At 46.4% G+C, this 25111-nt stretch overlaps 1 protein-coding gene across 19 annotated transcripts in view; it reads right to left on the bottom strand.

Moving 5' to 3' along the window:
- CPM (carboxypeptidase M) overlaps positions 1-25111 on the bottom strand; it is a 102527-nt gene that overhangs the window by 48719 nt on the left and 28697 nt on the right. For all 19 annotated transcript variants that reach the window (XR_013621467.1, XM_078768656.1, XM_078768639.1 and 16 more), the window contains 3 exons: positions 21362-21534; positions 15892-16076; positions 1797-1955 (listed from right to left, as the gene is read on the bottom strand). Coding sequence is in view for 18 of the 19 variants with exons in the window: in XM_078768656.1 (XP_078624782.1) it covers positions 1797-1955; positions 15892-16076; positions 21362-21534 (517 nt within the window). In the remaining variant the exon portion in view is untranslated. The remainder of the gene's footprint in view (positions 1-1796; positions 1956-15891; positions 16077-21361; positions 21535-25111) is intronic.

Genomic DNA, 25111 nt, shown 5'->3' on the forward strand with positions numbered 1-25111 from the left:
TGACATATGCGGTGCTTTTGCGAACACCACAAAAGGGGGAAACAAGGATAAAATTAAATAAAGGAACTTCCAGCACTAACGATGTATCATCCATAATGAAAAACAAAAGTGTTTGTATCCAGCGATGGTAGGGAAAGATGGTTTTCAAAATAATAGATAAGAGTTAAAATGCCAGTTTTGTAATATTTATATCAATATTCGCTTTAAGACCTTATAAATATTACTAGACAGTGAGGAAATCGAGGAGTATTGGTGATGGAGGTCCACGGGGGAGGTCGGGGAGCAGGGTAGAAAGTTGAGAAAAGGAAAATGAAGAGAAGAGGGAAGGAGGTGGGATGAAAGGGAAACGTTTTACCAAGTAGAAGTCAGGGGAGAGGAAACAGGGATACAGGGATAGATAGGGCATACAGGGATACAAAAATGTTACTATTTTGTATACTTAATACTGTAGGTGGGCTCTTTGTGTCCATTTCCCAAAGTGATTTTATTCCATTCAACACTTTCATAACCAGTCTAGACTGAAAAAAATGGGGAGGCAAGTAAGGGCTTTGTAGGAATCAAGGGGAGTTTGAGAATCCAGTAGAATAGGTTAATAGATTGCCTCTGAAGGCAGTCAATCATAATTTTCAATTGCAGGACATAATTCTCTTTGGGAGAATAAAGTTTTATTGGTGAGAAGAGGTTCTGTCCATCTCACCAAGTTACCGTATGTTGTGCTTCACCTCGTGTCTCATGCATGATAGAGTCACGCGTATCTTAGTGTTAACTCGTGCAAAGAGAAAGGAGTAAAAAGTGAGAAAAGGCACATTCAAAGCTCTGAAGCACTTACTCAAAATGCAGTGTTGTCTTTGCCATCATTGAAAACTCTTCACTATTACCATAACTATCCATTCTGAATCATTGGCAGTGTATAAAACAAACCCCACACTTCCAACTTTTTTTACCCTTGTAACCAGTTTCACAGCGGCACCAACAAGTGAGGTAAAGTTATTTATTTCAAACTGAAACGACTTCAATCAGCAGCCACAAAAATAGGCCAGCACGTGTGAGCAAAAAAGGACCAAAACACTCATGCATAACATGATCACACAATGCAAAATGACAAATGACGAATGAATGCTCGCGAGCTCTTCAGCGCATGCGTTGTGTGCATTTTCAGCGACCCGTTTCTGCTCGTCGGGGAACTTTTAACCTGCAGTCGCTGGCGTGAAATGTGTATGCGCAATCAAATTTGGCATCAATTTGGCATGGACAACAGAAAACAAAGCATTGAATGAATGAATGAATGATCGTTTTAAGGCCATTTTCCCCTCTAGAGCGGGGGTTAGCCCGAAGGTTGCGGGGGTTGCAACCGAATATTGAACTGAAGTCCAAAAAAGAAAGGAAGACATTGCTAATTGAGGTGTCAGCCCCCAGCAATTTTGGCCGAACCAACACAGAAATCAAGAAAATGATCAAACACAACAAGCGCTCAAAAGTGAAGTGAAAAGATCCTGGAAGCTGAAGAGTGACGAAATTGTACGAGTGATTATTGGAGCAATGGGAACGATAAAAAAGAACCTTACAGGGATCTTAAAAACCATCCCTGGGAATATTATGACAAACGAACCGCAGTTTGAAGATGTCTAATGCTCGACGTTTGGTGACGATCCTCAAAGAGCCCTCGGAACAAAACTTTGAGAACAAGAAAATTTCACAAATTGGTCCATGAATCATGATCCCTTACTGAAATGGAGGTGGACACTTCAGTGAGCACTCATTCCGATAACGTTTTTTAAATTCCCCATAGAACATACCTCTAAGAGTGTACCAGTCGGCTCCATTGGTCGTGCCACCCGTGAAACGTGGGAAACATTCTGTTGACGTTGCCATGCTGCCATGATTATTTGCATAGCTTTGTGCCAGGTGTTGAAAAACGTCGTCATCTGGTGATGCACTATATCTACTGGTGCTTCCTGTTAACAGAAGAAATTGAACAAAACATTAACTGTTAAACAGTCAAAACATAGAGCAAAGGGCAACCTGTTATTAGACCGTGGGTGTTTCCTTTTGTAACAAAAAAAAATAATTATATTTGTCGTCTGAAATTATTAAACCCAACAGGAAAACAATACAAAACAAAATCATTAATGAACAATCAACATTTTTGACGTCTCTTTTTGTGTGTTTAGTGTTATTTTAATTCAGATGGAATGATGCATAGGTAGCAGCTATCTAGTCCACTTACTTCTGAGCTTTCTAGTCTGGGTGTGATTTCCGACCCGACTATAAAGTGTCGCATTGGTGTTTCTCAGGCATTGTATTGCATCACAAAGTGCTCTGCCTCTCAAATGGATGTTGATCTACATTTCCCATAAGCTAGTATTAGTTTTTGGACTTTAAAGATTATACGGTGTGTTTCTCCGAGAGTAAGCGAGTTATCACCGGTATCCTGAACAAACATGTTCTTGTGCATATCTACGACAGTCGAATGTCAAGCCTGACCAGTCAGTTCATGAAAACTTGATGATAAGCTTCCCTCTCTGCTGACCCCATGAGAAGGTGGAATTAATTGAGAAGGGTAAAAAGCTAGTACAGGTCAGCCTCGTATAACTTAGCTCCGGTTAACGTTGCTTCACTTTAACACCCTTGATAGAGTAGGGAACAAAGATTTGAACAAAGACTTCAGTCGCAACGTTGCGATGTCTGATTGTGAGTCATGCGCCAAGTGAACTACTTTGTATCCCAGTTGGACTATGGAACCGAATGTCTACTTCAAGGTCGAACCGAAGCAGGAGTCTACCGATCCAGTTATACCAACAGTTTCATCTGTGGATGAAGCGGTGATTAATTAATCGATCTGGGCTTTAAGGCACTATGACAGAGTGGCCAGACGGAAGCCTCTCCTCAGTGAAAGACACATGAAAGCCCGCTTGGAGTTAGCAAAAAAGCACCTAAAGGACTCTCAGACTATGAGAAACAAGATTCTGTGGGCTTTCATGTGTCTTTCACTGAGGAGAGGCTTCCGTCTGGCCACTCTGCCATAAAGCCCAGATCGGTGGAGTGTTGCAGTGATGGTTGTCCTTCTGGAAGTTTCTCCCATCTCCACAAACGATCTATGGAGCTCAGCCAGAGTGACCATCGGGTTCTTGGTCACCTCTCTTACCAAGGCCCTTCTCCCCCGATTGCTCAGTTTGGCCGGGCGGCCAGCTCTAGGAAGAGTCCTGGTTGTTCCAAACTTCTTCCATTTAAGAATTACGGAGGCCACAGTGCTCTTGGGAACCTTCAATGCAGCAGAAATTTTATTGTAGGCTTCCCCAGATCTGTGCCTCGACACAATCCTGTCTCTGAGCTCTGCAGGCAGTTCCTTCGACCTCATGGCTTGGTTTTTGCTCTGATATGCATTGTCAGCTGTGAGACCTTATATGGACAGGTGTGTGCCTTTCGAAACCATGTCCAATCAATTGAATTTACCACAGGTGGACTCCAATAAAGGTGCAGAAACATCTCAAAGATGATCAAGAGAAATGGGAGGCACCTGAGCTAAATGTCAAGTATCATAGCAAAGGGTCTGAATACTTATGTAAATGTGATATTTCAGTTTTTTCTTTTTAATAAATTTGCAAAACTTTCTAAAATCCTGTTTTCCCTTTGTCATTATGGGGTATTGAGTGTAGATTGATGAGGGAAAAAATGAATTTAAACGATTTCAACATGAGGCTGCAACATAACAAAATGTGAAAAAAGTGAGGGGGTCTGAATACTTTTGGAATGCACTGTATATATATTGTTGAGGATTTGAGAATCCTGTGTGTAATTTGTTGTAAAATATACCCTTTTGTGTGCTGTAAATATTTCTTGTAAATACCTCCAATTGTAAAGATCAAAGGTCGTCCTTAGTTAGGCCATCGCACACACGTAGCAAATCATAGATGTCCCTCAGTAGTTATGTCCTTAGTAAATGTCAGTATAAGGCTCTGTGGTCCACTAATTCATTGCGTTGCATGAATTAAATAAGATAGTTCCCCTTTCAAGTTTCCCCCAAATCGTCTCCTCAAAGTGCAAGCGACATTTGGGCTGTTTTCGGCGGCGTTGGCCGCCGTTGCATTGGGCGGTTTTCACTGCCATCATTTTCACCCCAAGACTCCATCGCACACGAGGCCAAGGAGGGGGCAGTAGCCGCCGGATCACGGGCGTGGCACCACCTCGTCATCAAAGGTGGAGTCAAAGAGCCTTGCCCACCAATCAGTGCCGAGGTGAGCAAAAACCGGAGGCGTGGCATAGGAGTTGGCGGATCATCGCGCCATGCGCGATATAAGCGCGGACACAAGCCTTTTCGCGGCAGATGCGTGACCCAGCTGAAGCAGCCAAGAGAGGACGAGACGTGAGGGGGTGCTCATATTGCAGCAATAGGCCGAGACCCTCTAGGCCCTACTGCCGGTTGTGGAGACGCAGAGCTGCCAGCTGCTGTTCGCTTCGAGCCCGGAACGTGGACCTCGACGGGGTACATTTGCCCGGACCTTCCCGCCCTGCCATCGGCTTGGACCTTCTCCTCCCTCCAGTGATTCCTGCTTACAAATTCCCCATTCATGTACGTGAGTTTGTTTTGTGTGTCTTGTCCCTGGGTATAAGTTAAGACTGCATAGATAAGCTAATAATTGCACTGTGTCTTCTGCTCCTTCCATTTCCCTGTATATTACCTTGATTGCTCGCTTTTCTTTGGGTTGTGTAAATAATTAATAAATATCTGTTCTTCTGTACCTTTGCCTTCCTTCTCTCTCATTCGGTCGCTTTAGCGATTTCCAAATTGAGTGTACGTGGCGCGATTCGGCCAACGCATATGAATCGGGCTTAGCCCCTTCGATAAACGGCTCACGCCGCAGTTCGCTTCGCTCGGCGCAACCAATCCATGACGCTGCGGCCGTGAGCGGGAGTATTTCCTTGCGTACCGAGAGGCGCTGGTATTTAGGTCATAGGACGGGTGGGCCTAATACCCTACCCAGCACTGACCGGGCATGACATCATACCCCCAGGACCACGTCGGTCAGTCATAGACGAGGGGATTAATCCCCCCTCGATAAGGGGGAAAGAGGCCGACGTTGGGTTCCGTAACAATTGGTGCCAGGAGTGGGATTCGGACCCGAAGTGCGCTTAACGCACTCAAAATTACGAGTGGTACAAAATTGTAATAACATCCAAATTCGAAATCGCGCCATGGATGATCAAGACGACCGGATGCCGGTGGGGGAATTAGAAGAGGGGTTAGGGGTAACCCAGGACCACAGGGGGGAAATGGAGGAGGAGAGCAATGAAGATGTGGTTGCGGGGGTATCAGGTGCACAAGATGGCGCCCTCGCGCACGTGGTTGTAGAGACACAAAATGGCGGCACGCACGAGGTTTCGGGCGCGCAAAATGGCGCCTCGCACGTGGTCGCGGCAATCGAGCCCACGTTGTCAACGGTCTGGGATCCACTTCTTGCAAATTTGTCGAAATTTTTGACCCAATGGAATGAGGAAAACAAAATGTATGCCCAGGGGCTCATATCCACCAGGGAAATTAACGACATGGGTGTTCAAATGACGAAGGAACTAAAAGAAATGAATGCAGAGTCAAAAAGGAAGATGGGGACCAATTTGGCAATGGGGGAGAACCTTGGGAGCAGATCGGGCGAGCAGGTCCCAAGGGTGCACGACGAGGTAAAGCGACTCGAGAAGCGCTGGTTGAGCGAAGCGGAGAAAAGCACGGGTAAAATGACGGGTATAGAGATCGCGACCCGGGGTATGGGGCAGCCGACGACCGCTGAGGTAGAGGGAATTTTATTAAAGCCAACGGTCGTCGAGGTGAACAAAGAAATAATGGGTATAGTTGAAATTGAAAAGACGACGGAGGTAGCCCGGGAATTGGAGGAAGGAATGGATTATGTGCAAAGTCCGTATTCACATCCTGATGCCGTACTTGCTAATCCTTATAAAGATTTGCAGGTGCGCGTGGAATAAAGGATCCCAAAGGTGAGTCGTGCTGTGTATGGCGCTAAGAGGTTTTTCGGTAAAGTGTTTGGCGCGAAGAGAATTGTCGCGCGCTTGGGATCGAGAAAGCATCCGGGCGTTGGTGAATGGTACCCTGTGAGTGGAAATGGCGTGCTTGTGGAAAAAAAGTGTGCATCGGGGAATGAGCGTGTTACGGAGCGCGAGTGTGAAACCGAGTGCGAATGAGAATGCACGTCGGAGGGTCTGTGTGAAACAGAGTGTACGGAGTGTGCCACAGAGGGTGAGAGTGACCCGGAGAGTGAGTTGGTGGAGGAGCGGGTGCGAGCATGCACGTTTGGGATGGACGGCGAGAGTGTGCGAGAAAGCACACCTGAGTTGGTTGTGGCGCGGGTGTGGGAGAGCCCATTGAAGCATGTGAGTGGGTGGATGCGAGAGTGCACGCCCATGGTGAGTGTTACGGAGGACGTAACGGAGGAGAAGTGTGCGAACGACGAGGGTTGCGCGAGAAAGGTGTGGAACGGAGGTGTGTGTGAGGAAAGAGTGTGCGCCGAGGAGTGAGTATGCTGTCGAGAGTGAGAGTGAACGCATGACAGAGTGTGGTGGTGAGAGTGACACGGAACACGAGTTAGTTGTGACAGGTGAGAAAGAATGTACACCTGGAATGAAAAGATCCACACCTGGAATGGTCGAGCACGTGTGTGAATGTACACCTGAGTTGGTGTTGGCGCAGGTGCGAGAGGGCACATGGAAGCGCGTGATTGGGTGTGCAAAAGAGTGCACACCCGTGGTTGTCCAGAGGATGTGACCGAGGAGTGGGCGCGAAGAGGTGCGTTGATGAGGTGTGCGAACGACGAGTGTGTGCCAAGGTGTGCGGTGGTCAGGTGTGTGATGAAGTCTGTGAGCGTAATGAGTGTACCTGGGTGGTGTGTAAGAGAAGGTGCAATGACGAAGTGTTTGGAGACACCTGGATGTGTGAATAAGGAACGGAACGCGTGGTGTGAGCATGCAAGTGAAGCATCGATGTTAACTGGGTTAGCAGTTAGGGCGACGGATAGCCGAGGCGAGCACTCCGGGCGCGGTGCGCTTTGTTGGATGCGAGGCCCGGCACGGGTCGGTGCTGCATCGCTTCTCTACGAAGCGTCGTGCCCGATTCTGGCCTGGCTCCGCCCCGCACGGTCGAGTCCGGGCCTTGTCGGGCAAGGTGACCGTTCCGGTTCAGGAGCAGGTTGGAGGAAGCGGAACGGTGCCCCCTGGCAGGGGCGGGGTTCCGACCGGGCGAGATTGAGCCATCGGGCCGGAGGCCGCAAGGTTCCGCGCCGAGATGGTGCGTGGAATCTTGGCCCGACCAAACTGCCTCCCTTGAACCGAATGCCGGACGGATTCAACCTGCAGGCAAACAAACCACCCGAATTCATTGCTCGGCTTTGCGAAGCCGAGTTTTAATGATGTGACGATGCACCGAGGCTCAGATATAGCGGACTGTGATGGTAAGTGTTTTGGACCCGAAATTTTTGGATAGGGAATTTGTGATTGGTTGAAATTTGATGACAAAATTGATAATGATAGTAGAAGATACCCGATGTGGTGGGATGGCAACTCTGCCATCCCTCGCACAAACGGGGCACATGAGCTATAGGTTTATGGGGTTTATGGCAGTGAAAGCTCGCCGAGGGAGGGTTAGGATAATGTATAGGGACGTAGAGATGACCATCGGTAACTAGATTTAAGTAGCAACATTGGACAGGTAGTCGGGGACATAGAGAGGTTAGAATGGATGATAATGACGAGGGAGCGCAATAATGTAAGGGGCGACTGGGAAGCGCGAGTTTTAGCAGGGCACCAGGTAGATCAGATGATGCCGTGTGTTTGAGAATTGAAAGTGTATTCGGAAGTGTATTGTGAAAAGAGTGAGGTGATTGTGAGTTGTATTGAGCGTGGAAGTGTATGAAGCAGCGTATGAGGAATAATTGTGATTGTGAGTTGTATTGAGCGTGAAAGTGTATGGAGCAGTGCATGAGGAACAATTGTGGTTGTGCATTGTATTGAATGATTGAAGAAGCCTGGGAGGGAGGAGGGTGCAGGTGGCACCAGGTGTGATTGCACAGGTGTGCAAGTGAACAGGTGTATGGAGCAGTGTATGAGTGAGTAATGGTGATTGAGTGTTGTGTTGAGCAAATGGTCCTGGAGGAAGGAGGGTGCAGGAAGCACCAGGTGTGACGGCACAGGTATGCAAATACAGGTGAGCATGGTTGTATGGAATAAATGGTCTGGAATATATGGAGTATGGAATGGATGGTGTGGAGTGAGTATGGTGGAAACTGTGTAGTGGAGTGGTGGATGGTGCGAAGGTGTGAATGGGGGAAAAGTGGACCCCTATCACGAATACCCGGGGAGGGTAGTTTAAGAGTTAGGTAGAGGGAGTAGGTAAATTGTGGTTGGATATTGGCATCTGTGGTGCGTGTGGAAGAATGGTGTTTGGATGGGTGCATTAGTGACGTGGAAATGGCTGGGCGTGTGGCCTGTTAGTGTGTGTAGTTAAATGGGCACTCTGCCACTGTGAGGATGTCGGCCAAGTGAGGCCGCAGGTGGGCTCTGGGAGCTGGTAGAGTTATTGCGGATGGGGCCCGAGGATCCAGAGGACGGATCCGGGTAGCCCAGTGCCCGAGAGGGCACCGAGTGGGGAGAGCGCCAGAGGGCCTTCCCCAGTTAGATAGGTTAGGGTAAGGAGCAGGTAAGCTCGGAGGCAACTGCAGTGGTGGAGGTGTGCAGGTGGGTAGACCTGCTGGGAGAGCCACAAGACCCCGTCCTGAAATTGTGCAAAGGCACAGGGAGTTGAATCGGGGGAGTGAGACCCCAAATTGAGGAAGCACCACAGTTTGGTCAATGGGAATTTGGTTCTTAAAACCGCATAGAGTAAGATTGCCAATGGATTGGCAGGGAAAGACCCCGGGTAGTGTAAAGTGTGTTAATGTCATTTAGAAGGTAGATAGGATTGGAATCTCCTCGCACCATCTACATCCACTCACCTGAGGTGACAGAACGCCACACCATGCCATGTTTTGATTATTTTTTGTGCAAATGTTTGGATTGTGAGACGCATCATGACGTGGGTGTGACACTGTACTTGTTTGTTCCATCTCTTCCTCATTATGAGGATTGATGATGAATTGGTAATGGAAAATTTTGGTCAAAGGGATTGTGGTGACGAATTTGGTATATGGGAGATATGGGGAAGACGTGACGGTAGTGACGAATTTGTAAATGTGTAGGTTTTTGTAAATACAGGGAGGGGCAAGGGGGGGTAGTGTAGGTCACATGTGGGGGGCGTACGGTAGGGACGAGCTTTCTCACTTCGCTCTCCGTGCGCACCTCATTCTGCATTACCTTGTTTGATGTGTACCCTTGTGCCCTGACCCATTACTCACCTGTCTTCTGTTCCCCTGTCTCCCACCCGAGGACTGTGCTCTCTGGGCACTGAGAGGAGCGTGCGGGGAGGTCGCGTCCGTGAGCCCGAACCCCCGCAACCAGCATGCTTGCATTGATGCACCACTTATGGACCGCCGTTCTGCGGCCAAGCACCACTTTATGGACCCCACGTTTTGGGGCCTGGCACCTCTGCTGGGGACCGGCCATGGTGGCCAGGTAATCTCACTTGCGGTCCAGGGTAAAGGTGGCACCTATGCCAAACAGGTGGACCACCCTTAGTTGGCCCCTGTGGCCCTAAATAAAAACTGGACGCGTTGGTGCCCTTTTATTTCCAAATAGGCCGCAAGTAGAGAAAACATCAGGAAGGACATCGGCCCAGCAGAGAAGAAGAAGACCACCACCAGTTGTTGTTTTTTTGTGTGTTATTATTATGAACTGGTGACTGTTGCACCGAATGGTGCTTTGGGTGCGGTTTTGGTGATTGGTGCTTTGGTGTTTATTGGTGCTGGTGCGTCGATGCAATGCATGCTGTCTCCTCCCTCCCAACAGGAATTTCTTTTTTTTGTTTCCCTAAAAGAAAAATCACAGGTCCTGGGTTGCATTTTGTAAATAGTCAAAATAATGTCACTGTAAATAATGCTCCCCCACCGTTCATGTTTAGTTTGAAAATAATTCCGCATTTCGGTTAGCTGTGGGTGTGAAACTGTTAGGCAGGGTGCAACGCAATTAGCGGGACATATTTATTCGTGTTTTAAAATTGTCGCACTCAGGGTCAGGTTAATTGTAGAGGGTTACTACACCTGCGTGTCACACTAAAGTTAAAGTTTTCGGGCCGGGACGTCCCGTGAGGATGAGGATGCAGTGTTGAGGATTTGAGAATCCTGTGTGTAATTTGTTGTAAAATATACCCTTTTGTGTGCTGTAAATATTTCTTGTAAATACCTCCAATTGTAAAGATCAAAGGTCGTCCTTAGTTAGGCCATCGCACACACGTAGCAAATCATAGATGTCCCTCAGTAGTTATGTTTTAGTAAATGTCAGTATAAGGCTCTGTGGTCCACTAATTCATTGTGTTGCATCAATTAAATAAGTTAGTTCCCCTTTCAAGTTTCCCCCAAATCGTCTCCTCAAAGTGCAAGCGACATTTGGGCTGTTTTCGGCGGCGTTGGCCGCCGTTGCATTGGGCGGTTTTCACTGCCATCATTTTCACCACAAGACTCCATCGCACACGAGGCCAAGGAGGGGGCAGGAGCCGCCGGATCACGGGCGTGGCACCACCTCGTCATCAAAGGTGGAGCCAAAGAGCCTTGCCCACCAATCAGCGCCGCGGTGAGCAAAAACCGGAGGCGTGGCATAGGAGTTGGCGGATCATCGCGCCATGCGCGATATAAGCACGGACACATGCCTTTTCGCGGCAGATGCGTGACCCAGCTGAAGCAGCCAAGAGAGGATGAGACGTGAGGGGGTGCTCATATTGCAGCAATAGGCCGAGACCCTCTAGGCCCTATTGCCGGTTGTGGAGACGCGGAGCTGCCAGCTGCTGTTCGCTTCGAGCCCGGAACGTGGACCTCGACGGGGTACATTTGCCCGGACCTCCCGCCCTGCCATCGGCTTGGACCTTCTCCTCCCTCCAGTGATTCCTGCTTACAAATTCCCCATTCGTGTACGTGAGTTTGTTTTGTGTGTCTTGTCCCTGGGTATAAGTTAAGACTGCATAGATAAGCTAATAATTGCACTGTGTCTTCTGCTCCTTCCATTTCCCTGTATATTACCTTGATTGCTCTCTTTTCTTTGGGTTGTGTAAATAATTAATAAATATCTGTTCTTCTGTACCTTTGCCTTCCTTCTCTCTCATTCGGTCGCTTTAGCGATTTCCAAATTGAGTGTACGTGGCGCGATTCGGCCAACGCATATGAATCGGGCTTAGCCCCTTCGATAAATGGCTCACGCCACAGTTCGCTTCGCTCGGCGCAACCAATCCATTACGCTGCGGCCGTGAGCGGGAGTATTTACTTGCATACCGAGAGGCACTGGTATTTAGGTCATAGGACGGGTGGGCCTAATACCCTGCCCAGCGCTGACCGGGCGTGACGTCATACCCCCAGGACCACGTCGGTCAGTCATAGACGAGGGGATTAATCCCCCCTCGATAAGGGGGAAAGAGGCCGACGTTGGGTGCCGTAACAATATATATCCTGTGTGTCACGTATGCAGACACAAGGAGCAACGAAATGGTGGAGGACATCAAAGGCTTGGTGGGACCGCAGAGCCAGGTGTTCCATTTGATTTTTCAGAGCCAAAGATGTCTGAGGTTGAGGCTGTTTTGAGGAAGGCACGGGCGGCATCGGATCCCGGACTAAATGGAGTGCCCTACAAGGTGTTTAAGAGTTGTGAAGGCATCAGGCAGTATCTGTGGAAGCCTCTGAAGGTGGTATGGAGGCAAGGAGTGGTGCCCAGTCAATGGATAGGGCGGGAGGAGTTTATATTCCAAAGCATGAGGATTGAGGAGGCTGTGACACTTGAACAGTTTAGACCAATATCATTGCTAGATGTACATGGGAAGATATTGATGGGTGTCTTTGAGGCATGGCTCTCAGGCTTCATCAGAGAGAATCGTTTTGTGGATGGTTCTGTGCAGAAGGCAGGAATACCAGGATCACCAGGATGCATTGAACACTTGGCAATGGTCTGGCAAGTGTTACAGGAGGCAAAGAGGCAAATATGAGGGTTGCAGTGGTGTGGCTGGATTTGGAGAATGCATATCGGTCAGTGCCGCATGCCTTGATCAGGTATGCCATGGATTTCTTTTGGGTGCCACGGAGATTTAGGGATTTTTTGAGAGCATATTATGATCAGTTTTTGATGCGGTTTGCGACACAGTCCTATGTAACAGAGTGGCAGACGTTGGAAGTGGGGATCCCGATGGGATGTACCATCTCCCCTAATTTCTGTGTGCTGGTTATGGAGTTGTTGATACATGCGGTGAGTGGACATGGGAAAGAAGTGGAGCTAGCCACTGGTCAGAGTTTGCCATCGATGTTTGCATTCATGGATGACCTGAAAGTTGTCCAACAACCCGCTGATGCAGTAGTAGAGGTACTGGGATAACTGGAAAGGTTGATGCGGTGGGCAAGAATGGGCTTTAAAGCAAGAAAGTCGAGGAGTGTGGTAGTGAGACGAGGAGTGGTGGATAACATGCATAGGTCTGAGCTGGGAGGGGAAGTGGTTCCATCATTGACAGAAGCCCCTGTGAAGAGTTTGGGAAGATGGTATACAATGGAGTTGGATGATGTGGGAAGGGTGGAGGAGGTGAGGAACAATCTTTTGAGAGGTTTAAAGAGGATTGATAGATGTGGTTTGGCAGGTAAGTTGAAGGTATGGTGTTTGAAGTTTGGATTGATGCCACGAGTATTGTGGCCATTGATGATGTATGATATTGCGATTGGGCATGTAGAGAGGATGGAGGTTGTGGTGAGTGGGTTTGTGAGGAGGTGGTTGGGAGTGCCACGCTGTTTGATGAACATTGCCTTTTATGGTCAGGGTGGGAAACTCCAGTTTCCTTTGACATCATTAACCGAGGAGTTTAAGGTGGTGAGGGTGCGGGAGTTCATGATGTTGTGGGATTTAAGTGATTCAGTGGTAAAGAATGCTCTCCCAGAGAATAATGGAAGTCGGAAGTGGAATGCAAGAGCAGAGGTGGACGAGATGGAGGAGCAGTTGCAACAGGAGGAGGTCGTGGGGATGGTACAGCACCGGAAACATGGCTTGGAGTGAATGAAGCATGAGCGATGGGGAAAGGCATGTGTGAAAGAGAGGAGGAAGATGGTGGAGAGGGAGGTGAGAAGAAAGAAAGAGGAGGGGAGATATGTGAATGCAGTCGGAAAGGCACAGCAAGGTGCTTGGACTAGGTGGGAAGGTGTGCGGGTGAGGACATTGAAGTGGCAAGAGATTTGGAGGATGGAGCCAATATTGTTGAGTTTCCTGTTGCGGGCAATGTATGATGTGCTTCCGTCACCAGTAAACTTGAGGTTGTGTGGATTGTTGCAGGAGAGATGTTATTTGTGTGGAGGTTTGGGAACGATGCAGCATGCACTGAGTGCATGCTCAGTAGCATTGGCAGCAGGACAATACAGGTGGCGACATGATCAGGTGCTGGCGGTGGTGGTGCAGATGGTGCAACAAGAGGTGCTGAGGTCAAGAGAAAGAAGAGTGGAGAAGGAGACCGATGGGGGAGAGGTGTTGTTTGTGAAAGATGGCCAAGTGGTAAGAGGTGAAAGAGGAGGAGGTGGAAAACAAGCGGGCTGTCAGATGCTTGTGATTGGCAAGTGGTGGCAGACCTAAAGCCACAATTGGTATTCCCAGAGGAGATCTGTGTGACAAGGTTGCGGCCTGACATTGTCATCTGGTCAGGTGCAACAAGACAGGTCATCTTAGGGAAATTGTCTGTACCTTGGGAAGAGGACATCGAGGAGGTGCACGAGAGGAAGAGAGGAAAGTACAGTGAGCTGGAGGCAGAGTGTCGGGAGAAGGGTTGGCGAGTTTCTTGTCAGCCATTTGAGGTGGGGTGTAGAGAGTATATTGGCAATTTCCTTTTCTGCATTTCTTGCTTGGCTTGGAGTGTGTGTGACAGAAAGAAGGAGGATGTGTGACAAAGTGGCCCAGGTTGCCTTGAAAGGCTCATTTTGGATATGGAGGACGTTTATGGAGGCATGTCGAATGGTGTAGGTTGAGGTTGTGGGAGGTGGTTCATTCCAGTCTAAAGGGGTATTGACTGAGCACGGAAGATAAATGGAGATGTGTGAATGGTGTGTGTGTGTGTGTGTGTGTTGCAGGAGTGGGTGTATGTGTTGCAGGAGTGGGTGTGGTTTTGCATGAATGTGTTTTTGTTTGAGTGGTGCATGTTGTAAGGGTGATGGCCGGTTGTTGTTTTTTTGTTTTGTTGTTGTTGTTGTTGTTTTTTGGGTGTGTGAGTGAGTGGATGAGGGGCTGTTGATTCTGGGAGTGGAGGCAGTTTTGTTGTTGTAGTCTGTGTTCTCACTGGCTGGGGGTGGGGTAAGTACGCATCCAGGTGTAGCTGCTGCATGTGGAGGCGTATGTGCCCCTGCTGGCCCACCTTAGCTGACCGTATCGAGGTTGAAGGGCCTAAACGGGATGATGCTGAGGACCTCGACTGAGGACCCGGTCAGTGAGGCACACTTGTGATCGGGTGTGCCTTGAAACTATATATATATATATATATATATATATATATATATATATATATAAATATAAATAAATAAATACATTAGCTTACAGAAACAATATCTTCCCAACTAAGCATTTTTAAGATTTAAAAATTGAGCCCTTTTTTTTTTTTGTATACAACATCGAGGCTTGTGTAAGAGCTAACAATGATGACAAGAAAATATAAACGGACACATAAAAAATATAACAAAGGGAGTGGAAGACAAGATGGGGGGAGAGAGAGAAGCACACAAGTACAACAGTAGAGAACTGGGACATCAGGAGATCTGTGGGAGGGAGAGGGCTTGGAGGGAGAGGGCAGGGGAAGGGGGTTGAGGTAAAAACAAATGGACATTGCTAGAACTTCAAGGAAAGAAGTGGGCATTTCAAAAAAGTGGATCTGGGGCGAATTAACGGGGATAGAAAAGATCAAGGTTTTGGATGGGGGAAGATAAGAGATGGCGGTGATCAGCTGTTTTAAAGATCTGGAGAGAGGAGTGGGATTGAAGAGAGTGTGGGAGTTTGTTCCAGAGGTGGGAGAAAAGAGGAATGAGAGAGTGAAGGCGAGCAGAGAGTCTTGATTTTGGCAGCTTCACCAGAATAGGGTTGCTGGCAGATCTTGTGCGACCTGAAGGAAAATTTGGGGGACATAGAACAGACAGAGCTAGGGGGAGCAAGGCCGGAGAGGAGTCGGTAGAAGACAGAAAGACCACCAACCTGCCTGTGGTGAGCGAATTAAAGGCCCTCAGTCAGCTGCATCGCGGGAGATTCCAATGATTCTGAAAGTCTGGGTTTCAACAGCGTGAAGCCGTGCTAGGTGTGAGGCAGGAGCACCAGCCCAGAGGGGAGAGCAGTATTCCTTTGAGCTGCGGTTGAAAACCTTGTATGTGGTGAGGAGCTCAGGTGTGCCAAGGAAGGAGCCCTCTGAAAGAGCAAAAAAGTGGCAGAAGCTCAAAACTTTTAGTTGATAAAATCCATTGCTCGTCTTGTCTGCATACTGACACTATCTGAACATAGACGAGTACTCGTTGGAAGCTTACATAAAGTTTGGAGAAAGTTCATGTTTTGGAAATCTTCATCCTTGAATCCCTTTGCCAGTTTCTCACTAATTAAACATTTCGTGAATAATAAGTAAGCAAATTATGCCTAATAAATAATAACAATCATTAATTCCAAACGGGCATGTGAGAGTGTGCAAATACAAAAGGTACCAAATTGGGTCGAAGTTTATGATTAAAAGAGTTAACTTTCCAGATAACTGGGTAAGACTCTCACCAGGGGGCCTGTTATCATATGGATAACTAGCCACGAGAGCTCCTCCATGTAGACTCGCAGAGAGCACAAACCATTCGCTCTTTATCCATTGCATCACTGCTTTGGTCTCGGCCTCTCGCAACCCGTTCCCGGAATCAAATGGGTCAGGGAAGTTTCGATTGAGGTCTTTTCCATTATGGTTGTACCTGCAACAGGAGTAGAAAGGTAAGTTGTGTATGGTTACTTTCAAATGTTTTCTCCCACACCTCACACCTATGAAGTGGTATGTGCATACATCCCTCCATCAAACTAGTATTTTGAGTTTCTGTTGGGAGAAAATAAATGAGAGCTTATCAATCACCACAGGTCAGATGCGTTCCTTAAGGAACCATCAGCTTCCCAAAGTCCAGACCGGTTGCCCACCTGCATTTATTCATCCCCTTATTCTCCCAATTGTGGAATCATGTCACTGTGTCCATTGTCTCGTCCTCCTCACCACAGTCTTTCAAATGCCCTGCCCATCACCAACTCATGTACTCACCCATGTACATCCAAAATATCTTCGACACATTTTGATTACTTCCCATTCGATTCCTCTCCTGGACATTCTTCCTCATTTTTGTGTCGTTCCTCCTTTTGTTCTTGTGTTCTGTATATGCACTGTACCTCCCCCATATCCGTAAACCTGCTTCCCGTCATCGTTTAGCAAATCCAGAGGCTAGATGCTTGTATCAAAAACAATCCCAGAGGTCGCCTGACAATTACAAGCCCTGAGGTAGATATACAATATATATCTTTTTTAGATGCAAAGTCGAGGATTTAGAGGATGGAGGAACTAGAACATAGAATGGATCAGGAAATAACAGAACAAACGTAAAAGTAGAAAGAGAGAGGTGGCGGGGGTGGGGGGGGGGGGGGGGAACACACCAACAGCAGGGTTGAGGGACAAAATAGAGGGATGTGGGGAAGAATTAAGTGTAGGAGAGGAGACAGGGGGTGAAACAAGATGGATACAGCTGTAAACTCTCAGAAAGGAAAAATTGGAAACTTGGAAAGAGTTGGGCTTGTGGATCAGGGATAATGGGGGTAGAAAAGATAATGGTTATGTGTGGGGGATGATCTGAGATGGTGGTGAACAGCTGTCTTGAAAATCTGGAAGGAAGAATCAGATTGAAGAGAATGTGGAAGTTAGTTCCACAGTTGGTGGAAAAAGCAGATTGAATGAGTGTAGGTGAGCCGTGATTTTGGATTTGGGACGTTTTACCAGGAGGTGGTTACCGGCGGACTGTGTGGGACATGCAGAAACCTTAAGGGACAAAGCAGAGAAAAAGCAGAGGGTGCAAAACAAGAAAGGAGGCGGTAGAAGTCAGAGAGACCACTGACCTGTCTGGGATGTGGAGGTAATAGCCCCACAGACTCAGCTTCATCGCATGAGATTCCAATGATCGTAAAGGCCTTGGTTTCCATCGTATCAAGCTGAGCAAAGGTGTGGGGCAGGGGAGCCAGCCCAGAGGGATGGAGCCCTCATTTGAATATGGACGTTCCCAAATATAATTACCTCTGCCACTGTCTGTCTGTTTTTCTGTGAGCAGGATATCTCAAAAAGTTGTGAAGAATCATCGGATAAGAGAGCCGTATGTGTGTGTGTGTAATATTAAATATAAATTTTCCTTTTTGGGTGTAGGTCGGGGAGTGTTTTAGGCACCTACAAAATATAGAAAAAACAAACAAATTGATTTCCCTTAATCATGGCATTTACTTGGTCTGATGAAAATACGGAAACAATCTTAGCTATAGGTTCATTAAAAAAAATTTTTGAAGGGGGCCCGGATGAAGTGGGCCCGACACTTGGTATTACCCCGGGGCAAATTCTAGCTCTCGGCGGCCCTGGTGACAATGCCGAATCGATTAGATTTTGGGGAAGATCCAAATCCGGATATGAATACGAGAATTTTTTAAAATTTTCAAAGTGATTCTTCAACATTGCTCGATAGGTCCAAAAACGATAAATAAAATGATATTTCAAAAAGTTGTGGATGACTTATGACAAAACTGGGTGGATTAGTTGATTAGGCAAACCGATTATATTTTGGGTCAGATCCGGATCCAGATCTGACCTATCAGAGGGATACAAAACGTATACTGCTCACCCTGGCCAAGGTATGGTCTCTAGTTTATGTGTCATTCTAGTTTTTAAATGTTGTCGTCCAAACTTTTTCACATTGTAATGTTACAGCACTGTACATACTTTATAGAGGATCTACCATTCTTTAGTACATTACAGTCAATGTGTTTTGTGGCCCCGCCCCCATCAGGCTGATTGACAGTCATTGTCCCACCCACCCCTCTTGACACTTCATTTCCCAAAGTGTAAATATTCAGTTACACCTACTTTTTGTGGAATCCTTTCAAGTTGTGAAAAGTTTGAGGTGTCATGGACCTTCCCACTGTAAAATGCAGTATATCCGCGCCTGAAGAAAGTACTAAGCTTAAACCAATGTTGAGTTACTGTCTGAAAAGAAGAATGAATTGCAGACGGGCTATTTTTGTTCTGTCAATTTAGTAGTTCAGCAATGCTGTCCAAACGGTTAACCCTTTGTGTGCTGCTGTCGCAGATTTGTCACAAGATTAATTTTTTTTTTTGGAAAACGACAAAAATTTTAATTTTTTAATGACAATAATAAAAAAGAAAATGCAGCCCACAAAGGGTTAATGAGTGTTATCTGATGTGAAATCCTCCACAGACGACTGATTGGTTGGTACTTTTATAGGTTTGCAAGCTCGTATCCTGGTAGATTTTCTTTTTTTAGGAATTGTGTGTCATCCCTAAATATGAAGTCTCCCGACTTCCTGATATATCATCAAATCATTTGAAGTTTGATATCAGATTTCAAATTGGCGACTATTTATGCGATTGTATCACATTCATGAAAATGCCAAAAACATAATCATCGTCTTCATAGCCACTTCAAAATAATTTTCCCAGAAAATGTTCCCCCTCCCCCCCCCCCACGCCCCCCCTTCCCCCCAGTTTTCAATAGCGATCAACACCCCTAAGGCCAACTGTAAGTTTGTATAATATAGAGACCCCACAAACCAACAAAGGTGCATTGGATAGTTTGATTGACGATCCTTGTGGAGATTGTCAATTGTCGGCATTGAAAAGAATGAGAAGTGTGAGAGCGTTTGACTTGTCAGCATTGATCATCATCAGCTTTTCCTTTTCAGATCAGATGAAAGCTGTTTAGCAGCATCAAACTCACTCATGTTCCCAAACTCACAATATCTTCTGTATATTATTTTCTTATCTTTCCTTCTTCCTTGGTTATTTTGAGCCTGTAAATAGCAAATAAATTATATTCGTATTTCCAACCTTTTTGTCTGCTTCTTCTTCACATCCGTGTCGCCTTAGTCTTTTCCCTATTGAATATCTGTGGCGCGATCCGGCCAACGTTCGGGAATCGGGTTAGTCGGGGTAACTGTACGGCCGCGGTGCCATCCACTCGGCAAACACAACATCTTATCCGCGGTCCGTATCGCTCTGCACAGGATGGAGTCATGGGCAAAATGGTAAAGTTGGTTTTCAAGAGAAGATTGTCAAAGAGTTTGAGACAGAATGATTGGAGCCTTGAAACTCTTTCAATGAATTTGCCATCAAAAGACTCCTGACCATATTAACAGACTTCGGCATGAGGACTTTCTCACGGACACCCAGATAATAACTTTGAATGACTGCAGCACTGACGTCCCATGGAGCCGCAGTACCTCCAAATCTGAGCTGGCAGCAAAAGTACACATTTAACCTGAAAGTTGACAAAACCTAAAAGTTGGCTCACCTCCAGAGCTCAATGGCCTTTCAAATGACAGATTGAACAGGAGAGTGAAACAGACACAAAGCAATAATTAGCCAAGCTGCCTATAAGTATGTTTGTAATTCTGATTGCGGTGACTGAACAAAAAAACAACAACTAGAAAGCACCTGTAAATGCAAAGCCCATCTGCCTCTGCTTTGTATTCAGACTTCTTATTCTTCCATTTGCTAAACATCATGAAATCAGCTAAAAAAAAATACAAAAACATTGACGATTTTAGGCGACATTGACCTTATGACCTCAAAAGCAATAGGCTTCAGTGACCCAATATGTTAACATTTCAAGTCGATCACATGGAAATTAACGATTTTGTGACCTTGGTCTTTGACCTTTTAACCATCTTGACAAACATAGGTTACACTCAATGAATTGGGTCATATTGGGTCACTGACATATTGATATGACTTACATATTGATATTTTATGCAACCTTTACCTTTCACCTTTTGATCTAAAAAAAAAAAAACCCAATAAACTTCTACCTTTTGATTGAACCAATTCAGTGACTCAAGATGCAAATTCTTAAAATTTCAGGTCAATCGGAAGAAAATTGATGATTTTATGTGATGTTGAACTCTGACCTTTTGACCAAATTCGAAATTTGTCTTCTCCATATTCTCATAATAAAGCTTTGTTGAAATTTCATGACAAAAATCAAATGGAAAAACAGTTATGGCCCAGACAAACATACACACACACACACACACACACACACACACACACACACACACACACACACGCATCCATGCAGACACACACACACACACACACACACACACACATTCAGCCACACACACACACACACACACACGCATCCATGCAGCCACACACACACACACACACACACACACACACACACACACACACACACACACACACACACACACACATCCATGCAGCCACACACACACACACACACACACACACACACACACATCCATGAAGCCACACACACACACACACACACACACACACACACACATCCATGCAGCCACACACACACACACACACACACACCCATTCAGCCACACACACACACACACACACACACACACACACACACACACACACACACACACACACGCATCCATGCAGCCACACACACACACACACACACACATCCATGCAGCCACACACACACACACACACACACACACACACACACACACACATCCATGAAGCCACACACACACACACACACACACATCCATGCAGCCACACACACACACACACACACACACCCATTCAGCCACACACACACACACACACACATCCATGCAGCCACACACACACACACACACACACACACACACACACACACACATCCATGCAGCCACACACACACACACACACACACACACACACACACACACACACACACACACACACACACATCCATGCAGCCACACACACACACACACACAGAAGTGATTGCAAAGCCCCGTCTCACCACTGCACAAACAAAAAAGGCAGAAATGGAAATATTGGCATAATAAAACAAATGATTGGAATGAGCAGATAAACAAATGACAATGAAAAGAGATGATGGCAAATGGCACTCATAGGAGAGGTAGAGCAAATTATTTTCAGTCTCACACCAGCTGAATCCTCAATGCCCACCTGCCAATCACTCCATCGCAGTCGGAAGTAAAAGCTTGGGAAAAACCATCAGGATTCATGCTTGGTAGCAAGTGAAGTCGGATGCTGTCAATCAGTTGAGTGAGCTCCTCGTTCTGACCGTACCCCTCGAGTAGATACTCAATGAAATGGAGCACCAACTCTCTACCGACAACCTGTAGCCAAGGATAAAACGTCATGTGATTGTCCCACCAATGCAGCATGTATGTTTGTGCTTTTTAGTTTCGCCTTAAAGAATCATGGTTGTGCTCTGACGAATTCTCAATATAATACCTCTAAATTTATCGATGTTAATATTATCTATATAATTTTTTTTAAAGATAGTTATTAATAAGAAACGACCTCAGTGAACTTTTCTGATGTATTATTCCATGCGTCATCATGTCTGGTTCACAATTGGCTGTGTGATGTTTCTCGTTTCCTCAACACAAATGGATGCTTTAATCACTCCAATTCATCATTCATTAATCATCAAAAAGTATAAATGTTGATCTCTCTGTCTGTGTGTCTGTCTGTGTGTTACATATACACTCCTACACCTCTGGACGGATTGGGACCAAATTTGTCACAGAGGTACAAAGTTGTACCGCCCAGGTTTTGCCGGGGTTGGCGTCTCTTTTGGTCGCCAAGAATCCCCTGGGAACCACCAGGAAAAATGATGGGGGAATACTTCCTCTTTGTTGCAGTTGGTTTGAATAGCCCCACCTTTGGTGAAGTTGAACGTTGCAGGATATATATATTTTTTTTTCTGTGTACAAGATCGAGGCTCGTGTAAGAGCTAACATTAATCAAAAAAAAAAACGGACACACAAAACATACAATAAAGGGAGCGGGAGACAAGATGGGGAGAGAGAGGGAAGCACAGCGGGAGATCTGTGGGAGGGAGAGGGCTTGGGGGGAGGAGGCATGGGAAGGGGGGGGGGGAGGGTGGGAGAGGTATAACACACAAGGATACTGCTAGGAATTCCAGGAAAGAAATTGGTATTTCAGAAAAGTGTATCTGGGGTGAATTAACAGGGGTAGAAAAGATCAAGGTTTTGGATGGGGGAAGATAAGAGATGGTGGTGAACAGCTGTTTTAAAGACCTGGAGGGTAGAGTGGGATTGAAGAGAGTGAGGGAGTTTGTTCCAGAGGCGGGAGAAAAGGGGAATGAAAGAGTGAAGGTGAGCAGAGAGTCTTGATTTTGGCAATTTCACCAAGGTATGGATTGAATTTCTCCCGACAACTGCCTGACTGTAATCTTCTGTGATTATTCTCACCACCACCATGGCTATCTTTTCCCATCACTGGGGAAAGGCACCTTTGCTAGTATATTATATTTGCCTGACAGTTTTCACAAAGTCATAATTCCTAATGATTAGGCTATTAAATATCATCGAGGTACAACTCTTAGATTCTTATGAGAAAACTCTTTATTCGTGGGCTAGGGGAGTGGATGTTAACGGATCAACATGGTGCTTTCCAAAATCATCCAAGTGTGTAATAGCCAGAAGATCGAGCCAGAAGTGCAATCATTCTTCAAGGTGAGCGACATGGTGGAAGGTTCTTACAGTATCCCAGCGACTCACTTGACTCCGGAAAACGATGATCCCGATGTGGAAATTCTGAGCTGGATGTTTCACGTGGCAGTAAATGTGCGTACTGATATCAGGAACACTCCCAGGCACAATTTCATTGGCGGAATTGACTTGGAGCACACAGAAAGGGCAGTGCCCGACAGCCTGTTTTTGCTATTTACAGCTATTGTGTTCATATGACAAACACATTGAAAATGATGATGTCTCTACTCCCGAGGACAAACACTTCCACATCAAACTGCTATGCATTGCTCAGGACATTGTCTCCCATGTGACTGGTGGACAGAACAAACATCAAAGCAAATTTATCAGCCTCGGTGAGAACAAATCCAATATAGAAAGTTTTATATGTGAGGAACTGCTTTCAAATCCTCCAGTTGACATAAAATAACTAGTGATTTGTGGTGACTTTGCTGACATCTCCAAAAGTACCTTATCTATTGTCCGGGATGTTTCCAATTTCTGTGCAAACCACGAAGAGGCAGATACAACAATAATCTTCCATGCTAAAGATGCACAGCTGTTGGGATATCTATATATATAAAACACAGTTTGTTTGTTTGTGTGTTACCTATAGACTCCTAAACGGAGAGGCTCACGTACTTGATTTTTGGCATAGACATGGCCATTGGGCCCCAGAAGGACATGGCCTACCTAAAAATGACCTCCGATGATGAGATCCATATTTTTTATTCATATTTAACTTAGCGCATTTCAGCAAGGAACATTATACACTGAATCTCAGCCAGTGCCAGAGCAGTTCGCTGATTCGCTCAGATCAATCACGTGATGTTCCATCCTCGCCACCAGACTCGCACCATATATCACAGTGTAATTTGTGTGAGGCTTTTGTCCGAGTGAGCTTGAGTCGAGAGGGCGAATGTATGGGTTGGGAATGTACGTGTCTCCCTTCCCCCGCCCGGCAACGCCGGTACAGGAGGGCGTCATAGGATCGGTGAGTCTCCGAAATCCGCTTCATGCTGTTGTCGCGAAGACGCAGGACGATGTCGTGATTGTTGCACTGCTCTCCTACCATGAGAACTGCAACGTCATTGTTGACTGGCCCTCCCCTCCCCCTCTCCCACCCCTTCCCCCTCCCCCCTCGACGTCCTCCCCTTCCCCCCTTCCCCTTCCCCCCTCCCCTTCCCCCCTCCCCCTCCCCTTGCCCTCCTCCCCCTCCCCCTCCCCTCCCTTCCCCCTCCCCCTCCCCCCTCTCCTCCCCTCCCCTCCCCTTCCCCCCTCCCTCCGTTCCCCACTGCTCCCCCGCCTGGCAACGCCGGGTACTTCTGCTAGTCAGTAAATAGTCAAAGCCTGCCATGGCAATGACATCTCCTATCCAATCGTCTGACATCTCCTAACGTTTACGAGGAAGTGTGGATGAAAACTGGCACCAAAATGGAACCCAACTACATAGCTGTCCATCTTATACAGTGTGGAGAAGTGGTTCGCTCAAATATCTTGGCATATCACACCATACCTGGATGTTCTAGTCAGTTTGCTGGAATTGGGAATAGGTAGTCTTTGAAAATATTCCAAGAAAATCTGCATTTCCTACATGGTCTGAGCAATGATCTGAAGCCAGATGAAACGGTTCATTCAGAAGCAGAAAACTTTGTCGTAAATTGTATGTTCCTTGAATAGAGGTTATCTCTATCCACACTATCAGAGGGTCCCTGTTTCGAAAGACAAAGACTAACCTGGAAAATCTCCCCCAGACAAAGAATGTTTTGGTACAGCACATAGGAAGACCTCACTATCAGACCCTGGTGTGGAGGAAATGTATGGTGCCGGAGCCAGAATTACCGCCCACCACAGAGAGCCGTTGGAAAATTCAGAACAACATCCTGCAACGCTTGATAACTACAAAGGAAACTGTTTCAAAGCTGTCTCCAGATTACAACATGTGGCTGCAAGCAGTCAGAAGATCATTGCCAATCTGGAAGATGCAACTGCACAAAATGTGGTCTGTGCTGGGACATCTTGCCATAATCCAGGGAAAAATCGCCAAGACATTGGATAACACGTTAATGTTGTGTACTAATTGTCTCTACAGGTGTTGATTGGTTGGTTTGATATAAAACAAGACGTGACCCGTTGCCAAACGTTTTTGAAGATGTATCAAATGCTTTTGAACATGCGCATTTATGACATTGTT

This window comes from Myxine glutinosa, chromosome 1, assembly GCF_964187855.1.
Source record: "Myxine glutinosa chromosome 1, kmMyxGlut1.1, whole genome shotgun sequence".
In the NCBI taxonomy this organism is placed as follows: Eukaryota; Metazoa; Chordata; class Myxini; order Myxiniformes; family Myxinidae; genus Myxine; species Myxine glutinosa.